Source organism: Podarcis muralis, chromosome 13 (genome assembly GCF_964188315.1).
Source record: "Podarcis muralis chromosome 13, rPodMur119.hap1.1, whole genome shotgun sequence".
Lineage (NCBI taxonomy): Eukaryota > Metazoa > Chordata > Lepidosauria > Squamata > Lacertidae > Podarcis > Podarcis muralis.
In genome coordinates this window covers 58,093,830-58,112,453 of record NC_135667.1, presented here as the reverse complement: position 1 = coordinate 58,112,453, position 18,624 = coordinate 58,093,830, and the positions used below count along the sequence as shown (strand labels likewise).

At 54.0% G+C, this 18,624-nt stretch overlaps 2 protein-coding genes across 19 annotated transcripts in view; one reads left to right on the top strand and one right to left on the bottom strand.

Annotated features, from left to right (window-relative positions):
* The window catches only part of GIT2 (GIT ArfGAP 2), a 34,442-nt gene extending 27,235 nt beyond the window's left edge, over positions 1-7,207 (top strand). For 8 of the 15 annotated variants that reach the window (XM_077917723.1, XM_077917721.1, XM_077917720.1 and 5 more), the window contains 4 exons: positions 580-762; positions 1,431-1,559; positions 3,478-3,541; positions 5,661-7,207. In XM_077917723.1, coding sequence (XP_077773849.1) covers positions 580-762; positions 1,431-1,559; positions 3,478-3,541; positions 5,661-5,873 — 589 coding nt within the window. In that variant the 3' untranslated portion in view covers positions 5,874-7,207. Of the gene's footprint in view, positions 1-579; positions 763-1,430; positions 1,589-3,477; positions 3,542-5,660 lie in introns of all 15 variants that reach the window. The other 7 variants (XM_028701625.2, XM_028701624.2, XM_028701620.2 and 4 more) reach the window with 2 other exon arrangements.
* Positions 7,208-8,679: 1,472 nt separating this feature from the next.
* Positions 8,680-18,562, bottom strand: TCHP (trichoplein keratin filament binding). Of its 4 annotated transcripts, XM_028701633.2 has the most exons (14): positions 18,415-18,562; positions 18,024-18,339; positions 16,832-17,061; positions 15,787-15,997; positions 15,033-15,089; positions 14,420-14,488; positions 14,112-14,285; positions 13,349-13,461; positions 12,708-12,774; positions 12,062-12,234; positions 11,409-11,490; positions 11,119-11,304; positions 9,753-9,896; positions 8,680-9,209 (listed from the first exon to the last, which is right to left on the bottom strand). In XM_028701633.2, the coding sequence occupies exons 3-14, from the start codon at positions 17,020-17,022 to the stop codon at positions 9,177-9,179; spliced, it is 1,500 nt and encodes a 499-aa protein (XP_028557466.2). In that variant the 5' UTR covers positions 17,023-17,061; positions 18,024-18,339; positions 18,415-18,562; the 3' UTR covers positions 8,680-9,176. The 4 variants fall into 4 exon arrangements, with proteins under 4 accessions (XP_028557466.2, XP_028557462.2, XP_028557464.2 ...); XM_028701629.2 differs by lacking the exon at positions 18,024-18,339; XM_028701631.2 differs by lacking the exons at positions 18,024-18,339; positions 18,415-18,562 and adding an exon at positions 17,932-18,013.
* Positions 18,563-18,624: the final 62 nt, after the last annotated feature.

Sequence of the window (18,624 nt, the reverse complement as noted above, 5' to 3'; positions counted from 1 at the left end):
ATTGTGGGATCTGAAGTCCAGCAGCGGCCAAAAGTCCACAGATAACACAGGGTCCCTTCAGTTCCTTTCAAAGCGCAACATGGCAACCCTCAAGACTGGGCAGGAAGTTTTGCTGAGCACATGCCTCACTGTGACTCCTGTAATCGAGCCAGGCTGCATTTTCACAAGCGAGTGAAGAAAAGCCCCCCGCCTCCCCGGTTCTCTCCCCAAATGGCCCTGGGTAAAGCTGTAGGCAGTGAGCCAGAGCCTCCAGGAAGCAGATCTTTTCTGGGCCTTGTTCATGACTGCCTACAAGTGGAGGATGAATCTTAGGGTGAAGGAGGTTGCCTGTTCTTTACCTGACAGCCAAGCCCAGCTGGCTAGGGACTTGGGGTGGAGAGCAAAGAGCACCGTTGGCAGCCTTGTAGATGTCCCCCCGCCCCCAGTTTCTTTAGTGGCTTGTTTTATATCAGTCTTCAAAGGGAGAGGAAAACAGTTATCCTCTGGAAATTCTCTCTTGGCCACTTGGCAGAGATTCTGATTTGCCAGAGACAGTCAGGCAAGTGGCCCTCTGAAACGCTTGCGTGTGTGTGTTGGCAGAATCAGCAGGAAGGCCAGGCAGCGAAGCACCTTCCGACAGGGAGAAGGGCCCACCTCCGAGGCCAAGGACCCAGATGCCAGCCCCAGCCTCCCCAGCACAGAGGACGTAATTCGGAAAACAGAGCAGATCACCAAGAACATCCAGGAGCTTCTGCGGGCAGCTCAGGAGAACAAACACGACAGGTGAGGAGGCCAGGAAGTCAGAGCTGAGGTCCCTGGAAGAAGCGCTTGAGTATCCTGGTCTGTGTTGAGCAAAAGTGCTCTTCCCCCATCAGGAGGGATCCTGGAATCAATTAGATGAGGCAGCATGCAGAGCGATGATGATGCGTGTGTGTCTTGCAAGTGTGGGTTGACGTCCTTCTTTCTTTAAAGAAAAAGAGGCCCAAATTCTTGTACACCTGGCTGGCTTTGCTACCTTTTCCATCCAAGGCAACTGGCAGCTTTTATTTTCATCCTTCTGGACCTCCTAACAGGCCAGGATCTGGTGCTTAAAATCATGCCTTCCTCCTCTTTAGCTGGGAAAGGGTGTGTCTACAAGAGGAGTCCTGAGCTACACAAGTATCTGATGGTGTCCTGGATTTTCCCACGCCCCTTCATGCTCGCCCCATTTGGGGTTGGAGGGGTGTCAAGAGGCAGAAGTGACCCTGGGAGTTTGGGAGGGGGGAAGCTTGAGTCACACGTGTGTCCTCTTGAGCAAAAGTGTAGGTTATGACAGCTTTATGCGCTCCTTGGTTCTGCAAGCGCTCCGTTGGGCTGTGAGGTGCTCCTGTGCTGAGTTAACTGCAGAAAAACCTCTCTCTCTCTCCTCTCTCTCTGTCTCTCTCTCTGGTTTTCCTCCTTGGGGTGCCCAGGCCATTCAGGCACAGCAGCGCCCCCAAGCTTAGGCACAGCCTGGGCTGTTTCAGTCCCCTGGTTCCATGGGCCGAGCGAGCTTCTCTGCAGCCTCTGACCCTCCGGCAGCCTGACCCTCCCACCACCTGGTATTCTGGCCTCTGTCCCTGCCTCCCAGGCACAGTGTCCTTTTTCTTTCTTTGGGGTCCTCCCCTCCCCTCCCAAGCATGGGGTGTTTAGCGGTTATGCAAGAAAGGCTGCAGAACACCCTGGCCCAGCCTGCTCAGCACCATTTGGGAGAGGAGCTGGGGTTTGATGGGAGTGCAGTTTGGGGCCAGCAAGCGGGGGGAGGGTTCCTTCATCCAGCCTGGCATTTTTTGTCTGCTCCGTCCCTGGTACCCTAATGTGCAGCAGTGAAAGGGGAAACCTTCTTTGACCATCCACAGGGGTGTCACCTGCTCAGCTGCCACCCTGTGTTTCATCACAGGTTGTACTTGCCTCGTGGGACTTTCTGAGCTCACTTGAGGGCAGAAAACAGAAGCGCAGGCAGCTGATGTCTGAAAGAGAGACCTAAATCCAGATGAAGAATCCTGTACCTCTGAGAAGCCCCACAAGAGCTAAAGGAAAAGGTTGAGGCCCTGGCATTTGGTGATGGGACACCCCCTCCTCAACCATGGAGAAATATGGCCTGGGAACAGGATGAGTGCTAAGAGGCAGGGAGTGGGAGGGTGCAAGGGAGCTTTAGGAAGGTCCTGGCTGCTCTTGGAGCACAGTAGGAGCTCTCTGCTGATCCTAGGTGGGCTTGCTGAAATGGGCTTTTCATTTTCTTGTTCAGGTGAGGGACGTGTGTCCCTCCCACACACAGTTGAACTCCAACTCCCAGCATGGTCCTATAGTCCAGTGGCATCCAGAGGGCTGCACAAGTTGTCCAGCCCTCTTGTACATGTTAAACTGGAACTCACTGCCACAGGAGGCAGGGATGGCCACTGGCTTGGATGGCTTTAAAAGGGCATTGGACAAATACAGGGAGGAGAATAAGGCTCTTAGCCGTGATGACTCTGCTCCCTGGGTCCCATCACCATCCTCCTGGGGTCTGGCGGCAACTGTTTGGGCTCCACATCTGTCTCCACCTCTGGTGGGCTTTAGATGAGACCTTCCTTGCCTCAAGCAACTTTCCTGCATAATCGTCCATGACTGACCCAGCTCCCCATCTCACCTGTCTGCCTGTCTCTCTGTGGCTTGAGTTTGGGGAGGAGCATGGAGGTTGGGCATGCAGCTGGTAGCAAGGAGGTTTGTGTGTGTGTTGACTGGGGGACTAATGCACACATGGCTGGGCCACAATCCCTGGCTAACAGTTCTGCGTGCACCAGTTGGATCTCGTGGGCTGTGTGGGTCTTGGCACTTCAGGCACACAGGCTCCAATCCCTGCTTGCCTGTAACTCCATCACGTCACTTTTTGGGGAGCAATTTTGGACACTATGACAAGCATTTTGCCCCTCCTCCCCGCTGCCACCACTGCTGCCATCACAGAGGAGAAGGCCGTTGATGCCTCCTATCCACGATGGCTCTGCTCTGCCTCTACAGTTGGGGGAAGCAGTGCTTCTGAATCCCAGTTGCTGGAAACTGCAAGAGGGGAGAGGGCTCTGGTGCTTGGATCCTGCTTGCGGGTTTCCAACAGGCATCTCGTTGGCCCCTGTAAGTACAGAAAACTGGACTCGGTGGGCCCTTGGCTTGATCCAGCAGCCTCTTCTTAAGTTCTTAGGACCATTGCTCTCTGAAAGGGACAGTTTGCATCTCCTCTGCTCTCTCCCAGCACAATGAGACTCTTTTCTATGAGACAACTTAAAGCTTTTCTTCTGGCTACTATTTTTATTTTAAAGTCTCCACATCAAGCATTTGGACTTCTTGTGTTGCCACTTGCCAAGGTGCATGAGGTGGGCCTGGATGTGTGGACACCCTTGTTTTTAATGGCTTTGCCTCTGCAGCAACTAATGTCACTTTTTGTGGCCCTGGGGGTGGGGGAACTTGCTTCCCTTAGAATGACCTGCCCCCTCTCTCCCCTTGCAGCTACATCCCCTGCTCAGAAAGGATCCACGTGGCAGTGACGGAGATGGCTGCCCTCTTTCCAAAAGTGAGTAGCCCTGCAGAGGTCAGAGGGGGGCTCTGAATGCGTCAGGGACTCCCTTGTGGTGGCCAGCCTGTGGAAAGGACCAGAGGACTTATTTCATTTCACCTTTATCTCCAAGGAGCTCAAGGGAGCCTACATGGTTCTTCCCACTCCTCATTTAATCCCCACAACAGCTGTGTGAGGTAGGTTAGGCTGAGAGAGGCAGTGACTAGAGACCAAGGTCACACCCAGTGAGCTTCCTGCCCAAGTGGGGATTTGAACCCTGGCCTCTCTGAGGTCTTAGCCCGGCACTCTAACCAGGACACCCCGCTGGCTCTCTTGGGAGAACTCTTACCAGCCACAGGAAGTGGTTTTAGGCCAGACACACCAGGGGTCCCTCTAGCTCGGCACTGGCTGTCTCCATGGATGGGTGGCAGATCTGTAGGGTTTTGGACAAAGGGTCTGCATGCAGAGTGGGCTCCTTTGCCAGCCATGAAGCTCTCTATTCCCATCCCGTCCTTATTAGTTTCTTTAAATGCAATATTTCATTGTGAGTTTTGTAAATAATAAACTATATTATAGTTATGTAAATCATCTTAATGTCCAGGGACTGGTAACATCTAACCAGATCTAAAGAGAAAGGGAATTCTGACACAATCATATTGTATACAGAGATGTAAAACCTTATGCCATAAATTCCACTGCTCACACCTGAATCTCTGGCTGAGCGACACAGCGAGAAATAATCCAGGTTTGCCCACACTGAGTGAATAGACAAAGGACAAGAAGGAGAGTCTGACTAAACAGCAGGAAAAGTTATCTGACAGTAAGGGAGTCTCTCAGAAGGTGGTGGGCTCCCTTTCACTGGAGGTTTTCAAACAAAGGTGGTATGGCTGCCTGTCAGGGATTCTTTAGCTGTGATTCCTGCATTGTAGTGGGTTGGACCAGATGACCCCTGGGGGTCCCTTCCAGTGCTACAGTTCTGATTCTAGGACACTGGAGCCAGTCTCAGCTCCCTGGATGAAGCCTTTCTCCAGGCCTAACTGTAAATCCTCTTAGGTCAGCGGTGGTGAACCTATGGCACGCGTGCCAGAGTGGGCACGCGGAGCCCTCACTGCCGGCACCCATGCCATCGGCCCATCCGCGCTGTTGTTTTGTTGTTTTTTCCATTTGTGCTCCCGCTCCTCCCCATGCTACTGCGTGCACCCACTGCTTAAACCCGGAACTTTTCTTTTTCTTTTTTGCTGGTAGCCGGCGATTGTGTTCGGGGATTGGTCTGTTTTTCAATTGGCTACAGCAGTGGCTGTTTCTGATTGGACATAACAGTGTTTGTTATTTGACCCTCGTGATTTTTTTTCTGCACTTTTCCCAGTGCTGGGTGGTAGTTCCCAGCTCCCCCCTCCAAGCCAGGCCCCCCCACTCCCTCCCCCCCCCCCACTCCAATCCTCCGCAGGCTCCTCGTCTCCCTTGGGCTTGACCTGCCTGGGCTAGGAGGGCACCTGTGCCCGCCACCTACCTGCGTGCCTGGCCCAACCCAGCCTCACCCCTTTGCCGTTGCCGGAGGGAAGGAGGGAGGGAGGAAGATGGGGAAGACCACACCGGGTTCGCGGCCAGGTAGCAGGCAGGCAGGCACAGCTGTTGGGCTGGCTGGCTGGGGTGGGGGCTCTTGCTCTCCCTCTCTTCCTGTCCGTCACTCACCTGGCCCCAGGGCTGCTCCGTCCTCCCCATCGCATCAGCCTGAGAACGAGCCAGCCAGCTAGCCGGGGAGTGCGCCCAGCGCATCTAGTGGGAGGGGGGAAGACGGAGGGAGATGGCGAGAACCGCGGCAATTTTTCTGTTCTGTCTCTCCCCCAGAAAGCTCAAAAACTTTGGGCACTTTGCAATAAATAAGTGGGTTTTGGTTTGCAGTTTGGGCACTTGGTCTCTAAAAGGTTCGCCACCACTGTCTTAGGTGCACACAACGGAAGCAACTGCTGATACATTTTTGCAGTGGAAAGAAAATATTTGGCCCTTTAGCCTATCTTCCTCTCTGCATGCTCCTTTAGCCCCCTGCTTCTGATGTTCATGCAGAAGTGCTGCTCTAGCCGGGTGGTGCCTGCCCCCCTGTGTCATGCTTCCCCCCCTTTTCCTCTGTCCTCCCCAGAAGCCCAAGTCTGAGCTGGTGTGCACCTCTCTGCGGCTGCTGACCTCCAGTGCCTTCCGACTGCATTCCGAGTGCACAAAGGCCCTTCCGCCAGAGTCCTGCCCCCTGGCCGACATCCAGCTGGTCACCCAGCAGGTCATTCAGTGCGCCTATGACATCGCCAAAGCTGCCAAGCAGCTGGTCACCATCACAACCAAGGAGAACACCAACTGAGGCCGCCGTGTCCCCCCACCTCCGCAGCAGGCCTCCTGCAAAGGGTCGGCTTGGAAGCTGAACATTTTCATGTTTTTTACAGGAATATTTAAGGTGGTGCATTACTTCTTTTTTAAAAAGGAATCTCAGTATTAAAGGGGTTTTGCATGTTTCCCCCCCCCTCAAAAGGACCCCCCCCCGAATTAATGTAACCCACTGCCTTATTTTATGCCTGTATTGCCAGTGTAAAGAGGGTGTCAGTGTATGGAACGTCATGAGCCAATCTTCGCATCAACCGCTCTCACAGGGATGTGTGTGTGTATCTGGGGCAGGGAGTGGTGGGGAGGGTCACACTCTGCACCATTTGTGAACTGAAATGCACATATCAGGATACAGGGCACATATCCCCAAGTCTTGTTATGCAGCTGTTTGACACACCTGAACCACTATGTTGCACGTACCACTAACCTCTGAAGAGCGGGGGTAGGTAAGGACACTCCCCCCAACATGATCCCTGCCAATCAGTCCCCACCCCTTGCGAAATACCAGGCCATCAAAGGCTTGCTACAAAATAGTAAGACTAGCCTCCCGACCCCTTTAATATTTTAGTCTCCTGGGACTCTTCTTTGCTTTCCACGGTGGAAGCAGATGGGAGTGTCTCAGATTTTTTTTGGCCCCAGTTCATATGGATCTTTGAGAAAGTGCTTTTCATGACATAACTGCACCACAAAGCTTTCCTAGGGCAGAAAATGATTTTTTGCTTGTCCTGTTTCTGCTCACCCGCCCCCACTCCTCCTTTGGTGGTGGTGGCTGTGCCGGGAGTGGTGCACTGCAGGGAGTGTCTAGTTGCAGGTGGGACTGAAGGTCCATCTTGGGTGGCAAAGGTACAGTGGAAACCTGCCTGGATTTGGGGAGGAGTGAGAGACTGATTGTCTTGTGTTTTTTTGGGGGGGGGGGAGAGAACTGCTGGTGTTGAGAGCTGGGCTTGGTGTCCTGTCCCATTTGAGCCCCGACAACCTTGCTTCTTGAGAGCCACTGTGCCTGTGTTCACCAAGGCAGCTGTGCAGGGTGACATTAAGAAAGGGGGCAGCTGTGCAGGGTGGCTAAGAAAGCCTCTGCTTTGCTGTTGGGTGTCCAAGTGGTCCAGTGGATGCCATGGTTTGCAGACAAGATGCCGTGAAGCAGAGTGGCCCAGAGTAGCAGGCTGAACGCGCCTGCTGGTGAAAGGATCATAGTAATTCCTGCTAGGTTGGCAATTTGGCTGGTGCTTCATGGAACGAAACCGGTACCACTGATGGGCATGCATGAGAGAGGTTCCTACACTAGAGCACATTGGTTGCACGGAAGCCCTGCTGCCATCGCTAGGCCTTAAGGGAGTGGTGACAGGTTTGTCTTGTTGGGTTTGGTGGGTCTTAAATGGCCCTCTATGGCAAGAACTAGGTCTGGGTCAGGAGCCTCTCTCCCCCCTTATGCCCAGTTGCCCAGTCTGATCCTCAGTGCTTCAGAACATCCTTTGTGCCACGAGGGGAGTCTTCCCTGGGGAAGGCGGTTCAGGGGGCAAGTCTGCATTGTGTGTGTCTGGGGGAGAGATTTCTGGGATGGTCCCAATAGCATGCAGCATGCTGTGTAGTGATTTCTGGCAGGGGCACTTTAACAAACAGCTGATTTTGTCCAGTGACAGCCCCACTCCCTCCCTTCATCTTGGTGCGTCTGGGCCACCCCACTAGTAAAGGGTTCCGATGAATCCGGAGAAATTCTTATGAATTCTGCTGAATTGCTGAATGGCCGGCCTGTGAGAGTTTGGTGCTCAAGGTGGAAAACCCAAAGGGCAGCCTGTGGGCACATCATGCCCAATTCTGTGCACACCTGTCTCATAACAAGCAAGAGCTGTGTGCAAGGGTGCCTTGTGGTGCTCTGGGTTCATCTCCCACTCATTCCACTGCAGCCTTCCACCCCAGCAGGACAAGACCCACTTAGCTCCTCTTCTCTTAAGAGTCTGGCCAAAATGTACGCACAAAACCGAGAGGGTCTCGGGTCTGGGGAAATAGGAAGCTTGAGGCTGGCTGGGCCTGAGCAAGCAAGTCAACCTTCCTCCTGCCCTGCCTAGTGCTCCCCCCAGCAGGCTTTGCCACGGCCCGTGAAGTTGCCAGCTCACTGCAGGGTACTGCTTCTGTACAAGGCAGAGGAGGCGATCTGCCCACCTGCATGCCACTCATAGGAAATGGGCAGACAGGCTGTCTGCTCCAGGGATGCTTGGCTGGCGGTGGAGAGGTTTCTGGGTTTAGAAGCAGCAGTCCAACTTGAGGGGTGTGTGTGAGAGTGTGTGTGTGTTTTACCTTGTTGGTATTTATATATTAAAAGAAACCAAACCAAGTGCCATAATAATGTTGGATGCTGATGTTACCTTGTAATTAACTACCTTTTTAAAAAGTATTGTACTATTTTTGGGTTTAAAGAAACAAACAAACAAAAAAGGTAGAACAGGTATCTTGCTTTTTCTATTCTTGTCTCCTGGTTTTGTCTTCCTGCAAACAGTGTTGACTGGCATGAAATGTTGGCTGAGCATAGCTGTCAACTTTTCCCTTTTCTTGCGAAGAATCCTATTCGGAATAAGGGAATTTCCCTTAAAAAAGGGAAACATTGACAGCTATGTGGCTGAGACCGATTTGGATGTCTTTGCCCTTGTTGGGCCTGTGGGCCCATTGCAGGCAGAGAAACTGTTTTGGGCAGCAAGCGCGCACTCCTCCCTGCCAGGAAAGGGAAAGCACCTGACCGCTGGGTTGTAGGTCTCTTTCTCTCACGGACAAAGCAAAGGAGCAACACCAACTTGCGTTAAGAGAGTTAAAAAGCTTTATTGAGCTTTTGGACATCCCTGTCAGAGCCTGAATGGGAAGTGCTTGGAGCCTCCCACCCTCTTCTTCCTTGCACTGCTTTGCCAACAGCAATAATAGGTAGCTGCTACTTCCACATCAAAGTTTGGGGAAGGTGAAGGCTTGCAAGGACAGTGTGTGGTTGAGCTGCTGCCTGCTGGCTGAGTCTGTCCACCACCGTCCCATATCTCCCCCAAGTGCCTTGAAGGATCAGCAATCCCCACCTGCAGAGCCTCTTAGAGCCACAGCTGTGCCTGCCCTCCAGGAAGGGCCAAAGCCTTCAGCAGGAGAGGGCTGCTGTGCAAGGGGGGGGGGGTGCAACCCTCCAGCCTCTCTCCTTTTTAATCTATACAAATACTGCCACAGCACCCCCAGCAGGATGCAACCAGGAAGCTGCTCCCACATTGAGGATTTTAATCTACTGAAACTGGAAAGCAAGCCCCCTCTCGCTTCTTTAGGTCCAGGCTGCTTTGGGATAGCTGTAGCTCTGGAAAAGAACAGAGAAGGAGAAATGCTTTCAGTTCTTGCAGGTAACACTTTGCCTTCAACCCCTGGCAGATCCCTGACTGAAACTGCTGGGATGGGGGGCAGCTGCATGTGTAAATAAGAGGTGGTGAAGGCTGCCTTGCTGTGCCCCAAATATGTTGGTCCAGGCACAAAACCCCAAACAGTTTGGAAATGCCTGACTCCCTTGTCCAGGACCCAGTGGCATAGCGTGGGTTGTCAGCACCCGGGGCAAGGCAAGTAATTTGCGCCCCCTAACCTGTGGATTTGCCCTAACCCCAGATGTTGTGCCCGGTGCGGCCGGCCCCCCCTGCACCCCCCACGCTACGCCACTGCCAGGACCCATGTGCTAGGAGGCCAGACAGACAGGCTGGCTCCTCCCCCATATAGAGGGCTTGGCTCATCCACAAGAGGCCTTTCAGAAACACCCGGGGGACAGAATCACTCTTCTCTTGCCCACAGGATGGGGAAATTCCCTGTTGACTGGCATGAGGCACCAGTTCTGATAGGCTGCTGCCCCCCTCACCTTGTTGCGATAGCCGAGCTCCATCATGCGCCTGGCAGCCAGTTGCTCCAACTCTGCGTTGCGCTGCTCCTGCTGCTTGGCCTCAGCCGCTTCCTCCCACTGGCACTGCAGCTCCTCCTGCTCCTGCCGATGCCGCTCTGTGAGCTGAAAAAGCAATAGGGAAAGGAGAGGGAGAAACCCAGCAAGGTGGGTACATCGTCACATCCCATGTGAACTATTAGAGCTCACACAGTTAGCAGTCCTCTCTGGACAGCCCACCTACCCTCCTGCTCCCCCCTGTGAGCCTGTGCCTTCCAAGTCCCTCTTCTTAAGCACAGCTCGCCTTGAACTTTGAGCATCCTTTTGTCATCACCTGCTGCTGCATGAGGTCCTGTGCCCCCAGCCCTTGATCAGTCCTTCACTTCTTGCTCCCGTCTCTGCCTACTTCCCTTTTGTGTGGAAAAACAGTCCCATTCCTGACTGGGGAGAGGAACCACAAAGCAGGATGATGAAGCAGACCATCTTGTAGCTGACGTGAGGATAACTGCCCTGTATTGTCTAGACTTTGGGGAAACCCACCCAGACACCAAAGGTCTGGACCCCTCCTGCTTTTGGTTTTTGATGGCTGAAAGTGAGGAGGAATTAAAGAACCTTTTAATGAGGGTGAAAGAGGAGAGCGCAAAATATGGTCTGAAGCTCAACATCAAAAAAACAAAGATCATAGCCACTGGTCCCCTCACCTCCTGGCAAATAGAAGGGAAAGAAATGGAGGCAGTGAGAGATTTTACTTTCTTGGGCTCCATGATCACTGCAGATGGTGACAGCAGTCACGAAATTAAAAGACGCCTGCTTCTTGGGAGAAAGGCGATGACAAACCTAGACAGCATCTTAAAAAGCATAAAGCCATGGTTTTCCCAGTAGTGGTGTATGGAAGTGAGAGCTGGACCATAAAGAAGGCTGATCGCTGAAGAATTGATGCTTTTGAATTCTGGTGCTGGAGAAGACTCTTGAGAGTCCCATGGACTGCAAGAAGATCAAACCTATCCATTCTGAAGGAAATCAGCCCTGAGTGCTCACTGGAAGGACAGATCCTGAAGCTGAGGCTCCAATTCTTTGGCCACCTCATGAGAAGAGAAGACTCCCTGGAAAAGACCCTGATGTTGGGAAAGATGGAAGGCACAAGGAGAAGGGGACGACAGAGGACGAGATGGTGGGACAGTGTTCTCGAAGCTACCAGCATGAGTTTGACCAAGCTGAGGGAGGCAGTGGAAGACAGGAGGGCCTGGCGTGCTCTGGTCCAGGGGGTCACAAAGAGTTGGACATGACTAAACAACTAAACAACAAAGTCCTACAGGGGCTGCCCAGCTGGCTCCTGAGCAAGACCTACCTGCGCTTCCAACTCCCGCCTGCGCTCAGTTTTCAGCGCAGCCTCCTTTTCCTTCTCCCGGTGCGTCAGCTGCTTGGCCACTTCAAGCTCCTGGATCAGCTGCTCCCGGGACTTCACCGATTCCTGCTGCGCCTGCCTGTTCCTCTCCATCCTCTCTTGGATCTGGCGCTCCCTCTCTGCCAGGACCTGTTTCAACCAAGAGTTGAGAGGGAGGGAGAAGCCCAGGCTCCTGTCCCTGCTGCGCTGGCAACCTGCCTTGATTCTTTCTGCCCCAGGTGCAGAGAGCTCACCTCAGCCATGAGTCTGTCCCGGGCCTTGCGCTCCTTCTCCCACTCTTGTTCTCGCTTCTCCCACACTTGCTTGGCTTCCTCCCTTTGGTGGGGTGGGGCAGGGGTGGGGTGGGAGAGAAAGGAGGGAGTGACTTTGAGTGCCAGAGAGGTGTCATGGAGGACAATGGCCTTTCTCCATACAAGTAGGGGACCCCACAGCTGCTTTGAGAACTGAAGAGCACTGACCCAAAGAAATCATAGAACTACAGAGTTAGGAGGGATCCTAAGGGTCATCTAGTCCAACCCCCTGCAATGCAGGAATCACAGTTACGAGATTCCTCCAAGCTCATCACAGATCCCCTTTGCCAGATCCTAGGAGCCCTCTCCACCCACAAATGGACCACTAGCTATGCTGGCTGGAGCTGATGCAAAACCTGGAGGGCACTAGGTGGAGCGGGGTGGGGGGGAGGCTGGGCTGGCGGCTGCTCTTCTTCAGCTGTCTCCCCACCACCGCAACCACAACAGCTAAGCCACTTTTGCAGGGTGAGGTTTGTCAGCTACAGGGAAGCAATTGCTCCTCTTCCCAGCAGCCTTTGCTTCAGCCACACCGCCGAAGGGAACGCTGGCAGCAGCTTGCTCCACAGCCCGCCCTCCATCCCGTTCTCCCAACTCACCTGAAGACGGTCTCCAGCTCTGCCTCCCGTGCTTTTTCCAGCTGGAGCTGCTCCTCAATGACCTCCTTCATCCAGGCCACGACAGCCACCGCTTGCTCCCGCTGGGCAGACTTCAGGCGCTGGTCCTCGTCCTCCTGTTCCATCAGCGCCAGGAGAATCTGCCTGTCCTTCTCCTGCAGAGCAGACCAGGAGAAGATTCCGTGGGCCAGCAGAGCTCCAGGGCCTCAAGCCAACAAGAGCCCTTCCCAGTCCCTTGGAGTCAGAGCTGCTGGGGACAGAGCCCAGGACCGTCTGTGTGCAAAGGGCATGGAGGCCCAGCCGCTTCCTTAAGGCAGGGCCAAGGTGGCTGGAAGTGATGGGAGGTAGCAAAGGCCTAGCAAACCAAAGAGGATGATCAGGCTGCCAACAGTAGAACAGCCGCCAAAAAAGCAGGAATACCACAGGGAAGGCGTCTCCAGCATTGTTGGCTTTACAAAAAATGTTGAGATTTGGCAGCAGGCTGTGATGCAATCAAGGCAAGTGCCACTGACCACAGGCAGCGTGCAGCTCCTTCTCCAGAACTGAAGGGGTATGGGACAGCCATCTTACCAGCCTTCAGTTGTGCTCTGGGCCTGAAGCACAAAGCATTCCAGTGGCACCAACTTACCAGCTCCTCCTGGATCCACTGGGCCCGCCTCTTCAGTTGGGCTTGATACTGGTGCCTCAGAAAGCGCCTGAGAAGAGAGAAGAGGAGAGCCAGACTTTGTAATTCACAGGAAGAGCCAGAGAAAACAAGCAGGGGGGCTTCAGAACTGCCCCAGCTTGTTAAGTTCTCAAGCGCAGCTAAAAGTACATTTCAGCTACACAAAAATGTAAACAGCACCCCTGAGCATGTGCAAACTGCCTCACTTTCACCACAAGTAAAGGCACCCACAGGGTCACTTTTGGCAAGGTGGAAGTTGCAGCTGCCTAATATATCTTGTTTGAGAAATTAAGTACTGGCACTGACCCATCCCCTAGCCAGGGATAGGAACCCTGCACCCCTAAGCCTAATTTCAAGCAGGTGTCCTGGGAGGAAGATACAGTGGGAATGAGGGGAAAGAAGGAATGAGATACAAGGCGGGTGTCCCTCACTTATGGCTCTGGCACTGCCAGGAATCCACCCAACAGATTTCTCCTCAGCTAAATAAAGGTTCCCCCATTCCTGCCCTCCTCTCTCACCACCACCACCTCCCAAATCCTTACTTAGCTAGGGAGGGAACTAAATAGCAGCTCCCCCTCATGCCCTCTGCTCTCCAAAAGCCGTACCCAAGTTCAGTCTTCTTCCTCTCCTGCTCCTGGCACTTCCGCTTGGCCTCCAGGGCTTCCAGCTCCCAGTGCTGCCTGAGCAGGTTCTCCTCTTCCCTCTTCAGCTTTGTGGCCTGAGAAGAAGAACGGCCCAGAATCCTTCATCTCCAGGCTCACCTCCCTTTCCCAGCAGGAAAGCGGGGGGGGGGGGGGGGGGACAGAAGCTGCTAGGGAAAGGAGGGGCTGGAGCTGCCCCTACAGCAGAGGCTGTGCACTCAGCATCCCAGATGCACATGACCAGGAGCTGCTCAGCTCTTGCACCTCCTTGCCGCTTGCCCCCACAAGAGCCAACCAATTGCGGGCATGTGCAGCTGGGCACCCAACACTCCTCCTGGCAGGGCACATCTGGAGCAGCCACGTGGAAGCGTGGGTTGCACTGACACCCAAAGCTGGGTCAATTTATAACAAATGCCTTCAGTTCATAGCCCCCAAAGGCCACCCTGCCCCTAAATCCCACTTTCTGTGGTGGTCACATATGGGAAGAAGCAGAAGAGGGAGAGAGGCTTGGTTCAGGGATCTGCACCTGCACCAAGGACAGAGTTACTGTCTCTCTTCCCCCAGCCCCCCCCCCCCAAATCTCATCTCTGACTTTTCTTCCAGGAGACTGCCACAAAGAGAAGCAAGACAAGACAGATGGCGGGTGGGGGGTGGGGACTGGCGCTTGCAATCCTCCACCAGCTCCCTTTCTAGCACCATCCCCTCAATGCCAGGCCCCAGCATGTACCTCCACCTCCCGCAGCTGCAGCTCCTTCATCTGCTGCTGCAGGAACTCTGCCTGCTTCCTTTCTTCCTGCTTCCGCCTCTCCTCCTCCTCCTTCATCCTCTCCAGGGCTTCGCTCCGGGCTGCCTCGTATTTGCTTTCTGCACGGATCTTCTCTTCCCGCTCAGTGGCTTCTCGCTGGATCGGGGTCAAATGGAAGCGTGAGCATCCTGTCCGCCTGCTGCCTTCTCAAGGCTGAAGGAGCAGGGAGAAGGGGAGACACGGGGCACCAGGCCCAGGAAGCCTGCAAAGAGGCACACTGTGGCTCCTACCTGTTGCTTCTGAGTCAGCTGATCTCCCCAGGCCTCCACCACGTGATCCTTGTGCAGTTTGGACCCAACCTGGTGGGAAGGGACAGAAAGCAGGAGCTCAGCTGTCTCAATGAACTGCTACCCGTCCCCCATCCTTTGAGCTGCAGAACTTGCTTTAGAGGGGAGCAACAGCATTGCTTCCCGTTCCAAGGTTTGAGCTGGAGGAAAAGGGCAGGAGCATCCTGATACAAAGAAGCAGGGAGCCAGGGTTGGCCTTGGCACCCAGCATCCTTGGGCAGGATGCAGGACACACTGCCGACACCTGCCCTGCTGCCACCTTTTTCTCAGAAAGGTTTCCCAGCCAGCTATTCCCACCAGCACAAAGCAGCAAGAGTCTAGTGACAATGCTCATACCCCACAATGCCCCAGAGTGCCGCTGGTGCCCCCCTTGCCAGGAAGCCTACCAGGGCCTGAGGAAAGGCACTCTGCCTTGGAGCTGGTCCAGCCTGGATCCTGCCCCAAGAGGAGACTGTCCTACTCCGTCCCCCTGACAGAGCTGCATTCTGTTCTAATGCACACACACCCCAGGATTCCTTGGGGCAAAATGATGCTGGATTGTGCCCTTGTCTCTCACCTCTCGGAGCTTAGCGCTGTTGTTCTTCCAGCACTCGTACAGACAATCCTCTGCAATCTGTTAAAAAAGCAGAAATCAGAATCCCTCATGCAGGCGGCACCAGAGCCTCACCCGCTTGCCAGTTTACTTCTGTTCTCAGGCAGAACAGTACACAACAGTACAGGAATGTAAGCATGGATATCATGTTACATCAGCAATGGGAAATGAAATTACTGACACCGCTTGGGGATGCTGCTGGGAAAGGATGCCTTTGGCAAGACCTGGAAGCATCACTAGGCAACATGAAGGTGGCTTTGACCACCAAAGCTGCTGCAAGTCAAGCTTTGGCTCCTGCAGGTGCCTCTGGGAAGCCTGCAAACGCAGCAGCACTTATGGACAATGGGGCACTCACAAAGTAGACTTGTAGAGGAACCAGACTTGCCAGCAGATACACAGCCTTCCCTTCCTCATCCTGGGAAATTCTTACACTCAGCTGGTGTGTGCCACCCCCCAGATGGTTTAGAAGAGCAGACCAACATTTCCCGTGGCAGAGATCACCTCCTGACAATTCTCTCAGCCCTCCCAGTGCTTCTGTGAATGCTTCTGAATGTCGTCCTATGAGGAAGAGCCCTTAAGACTCTCTGATTTAAGACCCTAACAAAGGATGTGTCTCTCTATTGTAACCGAAGGAAAGTTGCAGCGGGTTGGACTAGATGACCCTTGGGATCCCTTCCAACTCTGATTCTATGAGAAATAGTCTTCCTTTCAGACTGACTTGTTTTCTCCGCTCCTCTCTGGCTGACTTCAGCTCGTCATGTCTCCGCCTCTTTTCACTCAGGTCTGCATCCTTGTTCAGCTGCAGCTCCTGCAGCTCTGCTGCCAGCATCTCACGCTCCTCAAAGAGCAGCTTCTGGAGCTGCCTGCGTCTCTGCTCCAGGCTGAGACACTTCTCTTCCTTAAGCTTCTCACGGTGATAGGCGGTCATGCTAGCAAAGGTTTTAAAAAAGAAAAGCGAAGATGAAAATGGTAACATTCTGCTGGTCCCAACTTTGATCCCTTTTTCAAGTTTAGCTTCTAAAAACAGCCCTGACTTCCCTAACCTTCTTTAAGGATGTCCTATTCTCTTTACTGGGACGCGGGTGGCGCTGCGGGTTAAACCACAGAGCCTAGGACTTGCCGATCAGAATGTCGGCGGTTCGAATCACCGCGACAGGGTGAGTCCCCGTTGCTTGGTCCCTGCTCCTGCCAACCTAGCAGTTTGAAAGCACGTTAAAGTGCAAGTAGATAAATAGGTACCGCTCCGGCAGGAAGGTAAACTGCATTTCCGTGCACTGCTCCAGTTCGCCAGAAGAGGCTTAGTCCTGCTGGCCACATGACCTGGAAGCTGTATGCTGGCTCCCTTGGCCAATAAAGTGAGATGAGCACCACAACCCCAGAGTCGGCCATGACTGGACCTAATGGTCAGGGGTCCCTTTACCTTTATTCTCTTTGTTGTGGCACACAACGCTGATGCTGGCGCTCCCAGTTTGCTGCAAGCTTGCAGAGAGCGGTCCTTTCTTTCCTGAAGAAGTGTAAAAAGTCTGACCCTCTCTCAGATTCTAGTGCTTGTTTACACTTCAGCTATTTTACTTGCATTTCAGCTGCCGGGGACAGCTAACAGGGCTGTGGAGGAGGGGCCAGGGCCTTTGCCAATGCTGCTCTTTCCCTTTCTTGTGTTTGGACAGAGTTAACAGCAAATGCAGCCAAGAATTCTACCCAGGCATTATTCAATTTGCTGCTTCTCCCCACCCTGCTATGGGTCCCCACTGCCCTAGCCTTGCCTTTGCTTGTAGGAGTGGTGTGAACTCCATTGGGCCTGCTTTGAGCTGTAGACCCCAGACTGTTGAAAATAGCGGCTGTTCAGCTCCCACAGTTTCCGGAAACGGGCTTCTTGCTCACGGTGGTGCACAATCTGCTGCTCAAGGGCTCTGCTGCGGTTGCTCCAAAATGAAGGGATTGTAGGCAACGCCATCTGGGCAACTCTGGAAACTCTGGATTAAACACCTCATTCCTGAAGGACATGAGAAGTATTAGTTTTAACAGGTGCATGAACCATCAGCCCACCGAGCTCCACTCCCCATGCAGGCCAGCCGGCCCAAGCCCCCAGGCACTCGGCATTCCATGGCTCAGAGCCTCCCCAACACACACTCTGCAACACAGACCTGGAAGAGATGGAGAGGAGTGTGTTTTCCCAGCTGCCTAGATATATTACGGCTGCAGTGTTTAGTCCATTCTGTCACTTAGATCAACTAAAAAATTGGATCAAATATAGGAAGTATCTGTTGGTTGATTGGGTAGCAGAATATTTTAAAAGTTATTCACATAAGTGGGAGCTGCAAGAAGTTTACTGCTGCCCTGCCAGGCCACTCTGCTCCAGGGGCCTGCTGTCCTGGGACTGGAGGACAGATGGGCAGCCCACTCTGGCCTTTGCCACTGGGGAGCAGCACCTGCTGCCTCTCAGGGAGGGTTGCTGGGAGATGCATGACTATTAAAAGGGGTTAGGCAAACGCATGGCAGGTAGAGCTAGCAGAAGCTACTATAGCTGTGCGCCGCCACCACTGCCAGAGATGGCAGGCCTCTTAGCAAGAGGCGCTGGGGCCCACAAGCAGGGAGAGTGCTGGGGCACTCACGTCCAGCTTGCAAGCATCTGAGTCCGGTGAGAACTGAATTTTGCAACGGGGGGACCTTGCATCTGATCCACCTTCAGGACTCGGAAGGGGGCAGAGGAACCAACTAGTGCCATCCATCAGCTGATGGGCTGCATTGTGCACTTTGCCCTCGGCTATATTTCGATCCTGCAGGCAGGAACTACCTTGTCTGTTCAAATCTGCACTGCAGCTAGAAGACTTAAGTGCTTTGCGCGTGTTAATTGTGCGCGTACCAAGCATCGTCCTAGGACCTGCGACAGCCTCCCTATTGCCTCGCCCCAGCAGAAAAAAAAGCCCTTTCCGAAATGGCAATGCGCGAGCGCACCAGGAAAGAGCAGGCCGCGGTTTTCGCAGGCTCCTCAGCGCCTGACGGGCCCGGGCAAGGCCATGAAGCCCCCGGGATGTGAGGCGGGAGAGGGGGCCGCCGCTGCTGCCTCCCGGCCCAGCCTGCCTCGCATCCGCCCCTCGAGATCCCTGGATAAAAAAGGGGGAAGGAAATGGAGATGTGATCCATTCAGTCCTCAGTCAGGGGGCCCTCGCCGCGAAAGAGCCTGCGACGTCACACAGTCGACGCCGTGACGTCAAAAGGCGAACCGCTTTCACATCGACGCGACGCGCTTCTATGCGCAACACGGCGGAAGCTGTTAAAAGAAAAGGTAAATCCTGTATTTAAATATGTAACAACCACAGAGCAATAGCCAACTACCGCCACCCACCTGGGGCCCCAGACGACTCCTAACGGCTCAGCTCCTTCCGGTGCCGCCAAGCGGCTCCATGGCAACACTTCCGGGCCGGGCTACGGGGGCCGCCGAGGGACACGCCTCCTCCGAGCGCTCCGCGATTCCCGTCCCGCCTTTCGAGACGGACGGGAGCTGTGGAACCGCCGCAGAGATAAGAGAAAAGTTGAGAGAAGCACCTTGCTTCGC